The sequence below is a fragment of the Trachinotus anak genome, unplaced genomic scaffold, assembly GCF_046630095.1.
Source record: "Trachinotus anak isolate AG129_WGS33_773 ecotype Australia unplaced genomic scaffold, CSIRO_AGI_Tana_v1 ptg000016l, whole genome shotgun sequence".
In the NCBI taxonomy this organism is placed as follows: Eukaryota; Metazoa; Chordata; class Actinopteri; order Carangiformes; family Carangidae; genus Trachinotus; species Trachinotus anak.
Window position 1 is genome coordinate 9,045,618 of NW_027273867.1, and position 13,026 is coordinate 9,058,643.

At 44.9% G+C, this 13,026-nt stretch overlaps 1 protein-coding gene across 1 annotated transcript in view; it reads left to right on the forward strand.

The window, feature by feature from the left end:
- Positions 1-890: 890 nt before the first annotated feature.
- Positions 891-13,026, forward strand: part of csmd2 (CUB and Sushi multiple domains 2) — a 229,383-nt gene continuing 217,247 nt past the window's right edge. The window contains exon 1 of the mRNA XM_071499949.1: positions 891-1,758. Within this exon, the coding sequence (XP_071356050.1) occupies positions 1,584-1,758 (175 nt within the window). The 5' untranslated portion in view covers positions 891-1,583. The remainder of the gene's footprint in view (positions 1,759-13,026) is intronic.

Here is a 13,026-nt window from a genome sequence, read left to right on the forward strand (position 1 = left end):
TAGCTGAGAGGAGTTATTTATTATAGCGACTAAATGAGATATAATTTCCCTCTGATGGCTCTCCAGGGGACTGAGTGAGGGGCCATCAGATGTACAGCCTGCACATGGGCGCACAAACCACAAAGGTGTTGGACTTTCCTATAGTTCGCCAGCGTGAATCGTACCTGAGGCTTTGGAGAAGCTGAATGCTGAAAACATATGGAACATGATGTCCCAGAACAGCCTGATCAGGAGGAGCAGAAGTTTAATTTAATGTTACGGGGGAAGACTATTTATGATCTCCATCATATATGTCGGGGTCGGAGGCCAACGCGCTTTTCATTATCCCCGGCGGTTTCCAACGCGGGGCGCATTGCGGAAAACTAATTATACCGGTCATATGCAAAAGTGGAAATGACATTCAGATTTACTGGCGAGGGTTCCAGCCTGTTAAGCATCAATTTCACGTTTAGTGAGCAGAAAGTGGACATCTATGTTAAACTGCCGGGCAAGCCGATGATTGGTCTTAATGGACGGAGACAACGGCCGCGTTGTGGGCCCCTAAATCTTACCATAACAAAGGAGAACCTAGTAGATTTAATGTTTCATATCTTCTTCTTCTTCTTATCATTATTATTATTATTATTATTATTATTATTATTATTGGTACAGAAAAGGAAAGTTTACAGCACAGATCGGTTGCTGACCTTTTAACCCACCTACTGAGTTTATCTTAATCACATGTGAGTGGGGTAACTTAGATAGCCTATTTCACAATATACTTTTGAAAATGTGGGCATATGATATGACTGTAGAGGGTACTGAGAGTGGGAGAGAGAGGGAGGGTGAGAGAGAGAGAGAGAGAGAGAGAGAGAGAGAGAGGCGCGCAGAGAAGGAGCAGGTCTGCAGTCTGAATCTTGGCGTCGCACAGACCCGAGACGACGCTGTGGCCAAGCGCCGCGATCCTGGGAATACATGCACACTGCATATTTCTCTCCACGCAACAAGATCACTGACTGCACTCCAACGTTGGTCGAGAACTTCTCAAACGGGGCGATTTTTTTGGTGTCTCGGATCCGGATAACCCTCTCCCATCGTCCGTCGTTCTTTCCTCTGCATCTCGGTCTAACGACGAGTTAAAACGTGGATTATCGCCGCCACAGATGCTGTTATTAACTGGAGATACATTAAAGAGAAGGGCAGATAAGTGCTGCGGGACTAACTGAAGGAGGGATCTCCTGGTTTTTGTTTTTTTTTGTTTGTTTTTTTTTACGTGTGTCTGGTAATATCAGTGATATATGTGGAGCGGACGGGGCATTATTCGTGATTTTTGTCACTCGTGCGATAGATCCGTGACCACTTGAATCACGTCTCCCCTTTGGCTTTGCCTTCCCTCCTTTCCCCCCTTTTAGGTGTGAAATCTATCTCCTCAGACAGAGACTCTGAACCCCTCGGTCCCCGCATGACATGGTTCAGTCCAGCTGCGAGATCCGAGCCTCCTCCATGCATTGGGATTTTTCTCAGCGCCGACACCGAGTGAATCTCCCTTTTCTGACCATCTGAGAACTATCGTGCCTGCCAGAACCAGAGAAGAAAGCCCTGCCATGACCGCCGCTTCAGATCGGGACGGAGCAACGGGACTTGCGAGGAGACCGGAATGCGCATGCATGAGAGGGGACGGAATACGGATTTTTGCTCTAATGAAGGCGGGAGTGCGGGCGCACCGTTGGAGCCGGGTGCTCTTCTTGTACATGGGGCTACTGGCCGCCTCAGTAAAGGGTAAGTCCCCGTCTGTGAAGCTGAAGACACGCAAAATGCAGCAGGCTTTACCCCCCCACCCCCCACCCCCTCCACCGCCCACCCTCCCGACTGAATGCAAATCAGCATCAGCAACGCACTCACGCACTCATCCTAAAGGCGCATTTAAGGATCAGACTCGCTGCCATGTCGCTGTTCCGGCGCCCAAAGTTATTAATAGAGGAGAGGTGGCTGGCTGGGTGGCTATTCTGGTGAGTGCGGATCCTCAGGAATTGCAAATGAGCCTCATGTCTCTGTCCCCGACTCTGTTGATGCGTGTCACTGAGGGACCGCGTCAGGCACATTTGTGAGGAACGGGAGGTGGGGGGGCGAGATGGGCTGTTTAAATCACCCCCGTGTGTGAGTGTTGCTTCCGAGGAAATCAGTTGAGGTGGTCAAACAGGCGGCTGATTATTATGCTGTTCAGAGTCCAAAAGGGTGTGTGTGTGTGTGTGTGTGTGTGAGAGAGAGAGAGAGAGAGAGACTCTTCTTTCTGAGTTTCCCCGTAGCTAAGCAGCAGTTAAGATTCTCCACTCTCCCAAGTAAACATCTCTGAACAACATTTTGTGCAGCTATAGTTTCTCTCCTTCTCTTTCTGTGTGTGTGTTAATGTGGGCTACATGAGCGTGCGTGCGTGTGCGTGTGCGAGGGATGGGGGTGGGGGGGGGGGGGGGGGGGGCGTAGGCCTAATTAACTGACTCTGGGTTTTCTGTCCTTGATTAATTGCAAATGGAAATCTTGCAACCGGAGCAGGGCATTCAACAGATTATCATTACTATTCATTTACTTTCACGTCTTGGCAACCTGATGTGTTTCTGAGAGGAGAGACTAAGTTACTGATCCATGATTTTTGTTTTTTTGTTTCTTTCTATAGCCGTGGACGGTCATTACAAACAGCTTGTGGTGGTATTCAGAGCCCTGGCTTTTTTTTTTTCTCGTTGAAGAGCCGCAATGATTTTTTTTTTTTTTTTTTTTTTTTTGCCATCCCGAGCATGGGTCCTTTGGCAAAGAACGCCAACCGTTTTATCACTGTCTTGGCTCCTCACCACAGAATGGCAACTATTTTTAGCAAAAGCCAAAAATACTGCCACGACCACAATATGAATTTGACAGTGAGTCATGGCTGTGCGTTCGCCCACTCATACCTTTGCTTGGACAACGCATAATCCACGAGTGAGTGGAAAATGGGCACATGTTCAGCATCACCAAAGCACAGTGGGCCGTATCATCTCATACTGTGTGAGTGTGGTTTGAGCTTTTACAGAAACGTCAGCTCTCATGTCTCCCACCGCCTAACTCCCACTTTGTCACCCACTTCTGATCAAACTTGTGTCATCAGCCACCCAGATGGTTTTTCGGTGAGATGTGGGTTTATCACACACTCAGCTCGGTCCCCAATGATACTGACAAATCTCTCTTGACTTTCCCGTGGAGTAAATCTCATTGCGGCTATAATCGTGGGAGGCCGCTTGTTTTATTCGCGTTCAGGGAGCTTTTTATTGCGCACTCTCCTGCCGTTCGAGTCGACTTCTGGTGCCAGTAAAGCGGCTCTAACTTACTGCACATATTTACGAAGAGCAGGGGAAGGATAGACTATCTATCTAGTCTCTGTAACAACGTTTGCTTTAAACGGTGTCAATAAATATGTTGGAATATCACACGCCGGCGTTGAGGTGGTCTGGCGCGTCCCTCGGTGGTGCAGCCACCAGCAGTTGCCCCATCCTCCCATTGAGCGGCACCAGAGCCTCACACTATGCTGGGAGGCGGAGCGGCGAGGAAAGAGGAGACCTGTGGTTCGTGGCATTTCTCTACCCACATACTTCATCGAACCAAAGCAGGGCTGGCCAATTACTGAACAACGGCTGATACATGTGGCATGTTGGCCAACTGAATAGTTCCTTCCCAGACTACATATATGGTACTTGTATGCTTTTATAGTGTCTTCATTTGTCAACTAGGCTCACTTGAAACCGTTTCCAGCCCCCCCCCTTGTAACCTTATCATCGTTCCCAAGAGCCACACAGACAAAGATAGAGATGTGTGAAAGGCTTCTGAAAGAGAGATCTGAGGAGAGCACTGCGCTGTCTCCACGGGATCAAAACCAGCTGTCCCAGTGGACCCGTAGCTCAATAAGCGGTAATCAACCTCTATTCATTAAACGTACAGAGGAGAGAATGCAACGGCCGAAGAGGGAAAGGAAGGGAAGGAAAGGAAAGGAAAGGAAAGGAAAGGAAAGGAAAGGAAAGGAAAGGAAAGGAAAGGAAAGGAAAGGCAGATTGGGGATGACGTGTCTTTCATATCTGGTGCGTGTTTCGGCTCCACGGGTTTTAGATCATTCGTCAGCGGCGCATGAGACAGTCGCTCAGCGTGTCCATTTACACGCAGGATCACGCTTGTGCGTCCTCCTCTCTCAGCCACGCTGTCCTTTATAGAAATGCACCGCGTTGTGCTCATGATGCAACTTGCAGTAACGTTGTGAGGACCGGAGGGCTTGATGCCGCTTTCCTTTTTATCTCTTGACTTCACGACATTTGCTTATATTCGCACAGTCATGAGCGAGAAAGCGTGTGTGTGTGTGTGTGTGTGTGTGTGTGCGCGCATAAGTCTAGGGGGTAAGGAGTGCGTGGGCGGGAGTGTATATCCGTTTCCAAGTAATAACGCAGCAAAACAAAAAAAAAAAATCATTTTTGAAGTTTCGCAAATCAAAAGAAAAAAAAATTAAAAAATACAATGACGAACTTATACTCGAACATTTCAATTTCAAAGACCCTCAGGAGCAGAAAAAGGCTGCGGACCTTCCATTGATACGATTTTAATTGGAAACACTTATTTGGTGCAGATGATTTAGAAATGAATTATCTTATGTCTCCACTGTACGTGAGAACAGAATTAGAGATGACAGTGAAATCTCATCACTGGATGGTGACGTTTTCAGCACCCCGGACAGCGACGGGCGCCGCAGAATTGGCCGCTCAGCTGAAGTCCTCTTCAGCACCACGGACAGCTCCTCCAGCCAGCAGCCTCACCACCAGCTGCTCCTCAGTGGAGGGCTCGCTGGCTTCTGAAGTTGGGATTTCTCCAGTGTTTTCCTGGTTTTGAACCTCAAATTAGACCCAGACCTCAGACTCTTATTTTGCCAGATCAGTTCTTAAGATTTCTGCTGTTAGTTTTATGCAGTATTGAACACAAATGCCAACTATTATCTAGTTTCAGCTTCTCAAATGAGAAGATTCGCTGCCTTTCTTTGCCTTATGTTTCATCTTTGGATGTTTGGACTGTGGCTTGGACAAAATGAGCAGTCTGAAGCCCTAGTAGACTAATAAAGTAACTTTCCCAACTTTAGTTTGGAACTGCTGAGGATCTTGTATCTCAAATATCCATGTAAATCCCAAACTCCACCATCATGGAGGCTCTGTTACCTCCTTTGTGGTCTTGTGAACACAGTTGGCTAAAATTTTGTACTGACCTCAAGGAAGTCCCATCGCCCTAGCATAACTAAACCTTCACACATAGGTCCATATGTTCTGTGTACCCCATGTGTGATTTGATTCTGTCTGTGCAGGGCGCCTCACTTCCCCTTCTTCTTTTTTCCTCATTTCTTGCCCACCTGTCTGCCTGCTACTCTCCGTCTCAAATCCTCCACTATACCTGCACGCTCTGTTGCCTCCTATCTCCCATCTGCTCTCTACATTCACCGTTGAGCAATAAAGGAGGGAATGGGAGCTGGGAAACAGATGACATTATCTATTTACTCAAAACTGAGAAATGTCTGGAATGCAGAGTTGGCATGTGTTGCCATGATGATCATTTTCCTACTCGTTCGAACGAGGAAGAGCTGTGTAGTGGGAGATGATGGAGGTCAAAATTGAAGATTGTATAAAGAGGTGGCATAAGGAGGGGAAAAAAACAGCAAAGCAGCAGCAAAGAATTGACCAGGAGGGCCAATAAGAGGCAGAGAGAGGAGGCAACTGTTGAAGTAAAGTGGTGATAAGCTTATACCAGCTGAGAGATAATCTGGGCCCTATGTTTCTGTGCCTTTTGAGTGCCGGGTGATTTTCCTCTCTTTAGTAAATGACCTATTTGGAGGGCTCATTTTCTTATCAGGCATCAAGCAGACTCCTATTTCAACATCTAACAGCATGTAAGTAAGCTTGTGGGCACATGTATGGGTGTGTTTGGATGAGGCTGTGAGTTGCCACCCCCATTCACTCCAGGATGATTAGGCTAAAGTGTTGACAAGCAGGTCATTAGCTAGCTCAAAAGGGGCCACTGAGAGACGGGATTTGATTGCGTGCGTGCGCGTACGCAGATTTCAGACGATGAAAGGGCCTCGTCCTGGTGAGCAGCCTTATATCCCCGCCCACCTGCTGATGTGTCATCCTGCACCCGTCTCTGTCGTCCCCTTTGTACCGTCTCCCTCTATCCCCCTCTCCCTCCATCCGTCCCCCTTCTCCTCCTCCATCCTCCTCTCTGGTGATTCACACTGTCATCTGTCTCCAGATGGCCAGAGCACTGTCACCGTGCTTCGTCACACTGATCACAGCCACACCAGTGACACACGCACACTCTGTAATTGATGCACGCTGCAGGACCCCACCCCGCTAACCTCCCCACCCCCCAAAGAGACAAAAAAATATTCCTAAACACATTCATACATCCATTCACCAGAGTACACATATTCATTGACTTTTACACATACATGCACACACTTCTAACACAAACTGGATCATTAGACCTTGTGAACTCATAGCGAGATGCACCTGTGCAGAATTTCTTGATTAAGGTGGCGCTCAATGAGATGATGAGGAACATCCAGTTCATTTTCAATAAAGTTCAATTGCTTCCTCTACTGTTGCATCTATTAAATACTTAACAACGCCAGGCTATTAGAGTTTGATGGTATTGCCATAGTAAAAGAGTTTCCTCATTAAATATGATGCACATTCAAACCGTGGAATTTATGTATCTGGGAGCTGTAGTTGTAAAGTCAATTCTTCAAATCAAACATGAGCGGAGAAAATTCTTGGTGGGAAAACAAATGGGAGATTCTTGTTTTTCTTCAGATATGACTCTCAGCATGTCCCTGAGCACGGCATTAAATTAATAAATGTATATTTTGGCTGCTTTACTTATCCAGGGAATCTAGCACTGTTGCTCTGTTCTGGCAGTGCTTGTGCTTCACATTCACAACATACTCCTGTGAGCTGTTCTGTTGAACTGCAGCTATCTACTATTATCATTTCAGCATTTTCAGCTCCTTTAAAAGGGCTGGATGGTGGATGGAAGGTTATGCCAAAGTGCCTACTCAAGGACAGGTTAATGATTCTCGAGGCAAAAGTGGTTTTTATTTCACTTTTCCTGCCCACATTTCCCAGTACGAGATCGTTTTTACTGGTCAGCTGCCAAGATGTGCATACCGTAGGCCTATGTGCAACAGCTGCGAGGCAAGATATGTCAGAATGTGTCAATCTTCCCAGGATAACTAAAAATGATGATAAATAATACAATTTAAAAGTAAAATCCAGACCTTGCATATCCCAGGGCCAGGTATGGGAGCAAAGCTACAACACAGAAATCTCACTCTTGTTTCAGGTTCTGCTCTTCTTGGGATTATCAGACATGGAGGAATTTTCTCCAGCTATTGTAAATCCCCACAAACTGAGAGACAGATGTAGATGTCCTGTCTGTCTTGTATAGACACAAAGATCAGGCAGGGGTTTCTTTAGCTTCCTGATTTATACTGTTCTTATCAGATATCACTGATCCCAGAGATTGAAGATTAGGTCCTGGGCGGGGGGTATCTTGTCCTTGCCCTTGTATTTTTTTTCCTTTCCTGTACCACATCTCTCTCCGTTCAACGTATAGGCAATCTGTCAGTGGTGATTTTCTGGGAAAGTGGTAGAGTCATCATGTGGGGAGGGGGAGTGCTTTGTATTCCTACACTTGTAAGGTCCGTTTTGAGTTTTGCATCTAAAGTATATTTACTTTTATTCATTCATCCATAGCTTTTATGGCTCAAATTTAAAAGTCAGATTATTGAGATTAACACATTGTGGCACTGGTACATTGGAGTCAATGCCAATGGAAAACTGTTGCAGAATATGGAGTTTATATAAGTTTAAACTTTAAAAGTAGTCGGAGAGTAGTTCTAAGAGACTGTGGTCAGTCTTGTGTGACCACTTATGAGGCAGTAATAGCCATTTGGTTTCTGTTTTTTGAAGAAACAGTTCAAAAACCTGCAGTGTAAAAAGCTCAAGTTGTGGTTGTATGGTGAATTTAGTGCTGGACTTTTTTGTGTGTGTGTGTGGGAGCAGTAACTTTCTGAAGTTTACCTCACGGTAACAACAAGATTATTGATCTCTTGAACTCTAGGCAAGAGAGCCGATAAGAGTGATTCCCCAAATGTTTTAACTGTTCTCACTGTAGCCACACTGATGCTAGGCTGGCAAGCTTCTGTCTATCTGTCTAACATGTGTCTGCTTGGAGTTAATCTCCCTCAAAGTGTCCAGTGTCCAAAAGCAGTTTAACCTAACGTTACAAGAGTTGGCTGCTGGCTCATGTATCATGTTTTGCTGCCATGGAGGATATAAATTCCTAATGAGCGTCAATGAGTGGAAAGTGTCTCCTGACGTCTTTTACTGCAGAAGTGGACCAGATAAAATTAAATGTCAAGCAAGACAAGAAATGTGGTGTCATGGAAAAGGCATGGTAGAAGATGGAAAACCAACAAGACATTTTGAAGAACGTTAATAACGCACAAATTGTCAGCACAAAACTTTCAAATCCAATGTGGTCAGCAGTTTGGAAATGCGGTGTCTGTGTAACAGCATTGGAAGCGGTTGCAAGTTATTTTATTTAACATATAGGACAATCGTATGATGATATTAATTGTGACTGTGGTCTCCACCTGACACTTGAGCATTACTGGGGGGGCGGGGGGGCAACCCGGATCTGACTTGAAAGGTTAAAGTGTGCTACAGTGAGTTGAATTGAGGCTGATTGATCGACTGCTGTACATCCATCTCTCAGTGATAGATACAATAGTCCTGCTGGGATGGTCATGACCTGACCTTTGGATCGCTGCTTCCTCTTGGGTTTAATATACACTGCTTGAGAGAGGATCAGATGTTCATGATTACCCACTCACTAACACACGCACGCACGCACAGACACACATACACACACACACACACACACACACACACATCATCAACAACATCAACATGCTTGTCCAGAATGGTCATCTCACATATTAAACACATCCATGCTATTGATTGGTCAGAGCCAGAGCAGTGCGGTTTTAAGCACAGGATGTGGCCAAGATTGGCCCTTCAGCATAGGTTGAGTCTAATGTATCTCAAAGAGCCGGGCTGTCAGATGTGAGGAGCATGAAAATGAGGTGATAATTGACTTTCACTGTTTCGCACATTAGTGTCACACATAATTGTGTTTTTTCCCATAAGTGGCAGGGAGACTGGAAGAGGAAAAAACTGAAATTATATGAGGCATGTACTGTAAGTGATCTTGAGTGAGTCTGTATGTCTGTGTGTGTGTGTGTATGTATGTGTGTGTGTGTGTGTGTGTGTGTGTGTGTGTGTGTGCGTGTGCATGTGCGTGCATGCGTTTGAATGTTCTGTGTGTGCATGGCTGTGTGTGGGTGTGTGTATGTGTGAGATTAAGTGCTAAGGCAGACCCGTGCAATAATAAATAATTGAGGAAAGGGATTTGTCTTCATATATGTTCTCCTGTTACCCTGTTGTCATGGAAACAACATACAGCTTCTGTGACAGTAGCAGTGAATGATGCTCTTTGAACTGCACTTCTGTCCCCATCATCTTTTTTTTTTTTTTCTTCCTCATCTTTTACTCATCAATACAAATGCGTGCACGGGCCAAAACATTAAAAACACACGTACAAACACACACATACACATTCCTTCAGGCGTCCTGCCTCACTGTGTTATGTGTGGGAGGCCTTCTTTTTTTTTTTTATCAGCACTGAATAAACTCCCCTGCAAAGACAGGGGTCTTTCTGAAACGGAAGAACATCAATCGTAACATGCCTTTGACTCTGAATGGGCTACTTTCTATTGATCAACTTGAAGCCGCGGTGAGTGGGTTGCTGAGGAGCTGGTGTTGTTCACAGCAGCACCAACTTTACTGTAGGGCTATTTGAATTTATTGATAAGAAGGAACTGAGGAGAATAAAACGATGAAGAATGCACAAAACATTATTATCTCTTTTGAATCTCTGTAGGAATTGAGTGAAATGTTTGTGTACTTTTTTTGTGATGGGCTGAAACTGTGTGGAAGCATGTGGGTGGCTTTTTTTTTTTTTTTTTTGGGTGGGTGGCTAGGTTGCAGGTCCTTTTGGCTGGGATGATAATACCACTGGTTAAATATGACCCAGCTGGAGGGAACTGCCTGCCTCCCCCCTTCTCTTCCTCTCTGTCTGAGGAACAGAAGCTCCATTGTGCTCCTGTGTGCATGCACTCATGCAAGTGTGCGTTTCTGCACACATGTCTTTGCCACTTTCTTGGGCACATTAATCTTTGGCTACAACTTTTCACGTGGGCGTTGTTTGTGCTCTTACCCCCACACTTTTCACCCTCCAGCTGTGTTGCCATGACAATGTGGTTTTGTGTTTTTTGCTGGTGTGTGTGTATTAACTATGTGTTGCCATGGGCGTCAACAGATCCTTGAAAGAAATGCCAGAGCCTGAGATGAGAATGTCATAAGTGGGACAACACCACATCGAGAGCGGTGGCCATGTCAGCGTGGTGGAGGCGTGTGTTCCCTGATTTACAGTTGGGAGTGAATTCTGGCAAATGCATGTGTGTTTGCTTGAGCGTCCTCTCTGTGTGTGTTTACACAGATGAATATTTTACTTCACACATTCATGCAGCAGGAAGCCATTCCAAGCTTTGAATGTGGACCATTATAGAAAGGCAAGCTCCATCTTTCTGCCCTTTTAAGGAAACAACATTTACCATTCAGCCCAGTGGAAACAACCTGAGAGGGAAGGGGGAGGGGGGCTAAGTGGGAGCAAGCCCATCGCCAGTGCCTTCCACTGCATTTGGCTTGTCTGTAATGGCAGACAGTGTCGTCCTGGCCCGGACGTTAGCCTAATGTATTGAGGCGAGCGGGATCGCTGAGCTCAACCATTTCCATTTTAATGGCGGCCATCTAGAGGTTAATTTGGATATGATGCGGTCAAGGCGCACATACGCGCTGACACGTCAAGAGACAAATAGTGGTGCTGAGAGGATCTATGGGGCGGAAGGGTTTATCTTCCCACCAGGGAGGCAGTTACTGACACACACACCCACACCCACACACACACATTTGGTTGTTTGAAGTTTACTCATGGGGTGGGTTATATGTGATAGCGGATAGCTTTGTTTCTCAATAAACCCTAAGGGGACTCACTTATTTGGTTGGAAATTATTCCGTGTTTGCTCCAACAGGATGTTCATTTTCTGTGACTATAGCCCCAGATGGACTGCATATATGAAGGCTTTATGGTTTCTCTTGAGAATAAGGGAAGAGCTGAACTCTGTATTTTAGATGTGTGATGAGGGAAGACTATTTCCATTCAATTTTACTTTGTATAACACTAAATCAAAACATGCATTATCTCAAGGCACATGACAAAGTAAGATCAGGACCTTATACTATACTATAATAATAATAAAATTATATATTTTTTATTTATTGAGCACTTTACAAAAACTACGTTACAAAGCGCTTGAAAAAGGCCGCAAAAATAGAATCAATTAAATCTATAGATTTCAAAGAGAAGAAAAACAAATTAAGCAATTAAAACAGTTGGTTGTATAAAAACCAATAAAGGGAAATAAAACAATTCAAGGGAAAGTAAAACCAGGAAAGGTCTCTGATAAAATGGTGTTTTATCAAACAGAAGACTCCTAAAGGAGGTTAAAGATTCAGCTGACCAGCTGACCTGACATCCTCGGGCAGATCGTTCCAGAGAGAACGAGAACGAGAGTAAAACCTGACAGTTCCCACCTTGACAGTGGAGACAGTGGAGAGGAAAAAGTCCCTTTTGACAGGAAGAAACCTCCAACAGGACTGGACTCAGGGTGAGCAGTCGTCTGCCTTGACCAGTTGGGTTTAGAGGACAAAGGTAGTGGCAGTAACAGCTGTATATAGTGTTGTATTCATGCACTGTCAGACTGGTTGTTATAATGATAATAATAATGGTGATACTTATACATGTTATGGCTACAATTGTAACAATAATATCCTGTTGCAGTGATTCTTCATTTTAATATTTTCTTTCCAAGCTGCTTTATATTTAATGACAGTCTCACTGGTTCACACTGCTGTGCTAAGATATTTCCATTTCCATTCATTCCATTCAGTTGTATTCATCATACACAGCATTAGACATAAGGCATTTCTATCGCTGACTGCAAAAAACAGGACGGTCCAAAGGCAAACTTGAATTGTAGATGAGGAGACGAGACAGAGGCGGGGAGGAATAAAGAAAAAGACAAGTCCAGAAAGGAGATTTGCAGTTCTGTATTGCTACTTTTGTTTGCGTCTTTATGGTATTATGTGAATGTGATGTTGGGATTATGTTCACCAAGATGAAATTTCCTCCCTTTGAGAGTCACTGGAGCCAGTGTAATTGTATCTCAGCAGAGGAGTTACATGCAGATATGTGACACTAAACTCACCCTGGGTATGGGGATTAAGCTCATACATGTGCAGACAACCAATACCCCTATACACAGACATGTGTGCACACTCGCCTCGCTTCACACTCACATAAACAAAATACACACAAATGCATACACACTCTCCTGAAGCATCCCTCCAAATAGACCTCTGGGTTTAGCTAACGGTGCAGATTAAGCTCTGTGTCTCTGTGAATGTGACACTGGCTGTCTGTGACCTCAGCACAGGAGGGCAACAAGATGCAGAAAATAGGTTAAAAAAAAAAACTCCCTCCTCCTATATAGTCCTCCTATTCTTTCCAACTCATTTACTCTCATTGGCTGTTGCTCTTCCTCTCGTTGACCTTCTGACATGTTCTTTCTAGTGTACTTTCATTTCCCCCTTCTCTCCCTCTTCCTCTGCTATTTTTTGTTTCCCCTCACTTTGTCCCTTGTCTCGCTTGGGTTTCCATTATTTCTCACATCATGTCTTCTAAACCTATTTTCTCATACGTCCATGCAGTCAGTAAGTCAGTCAGTCAGTCAGCCAGCCAGTCAACTCTATGCCC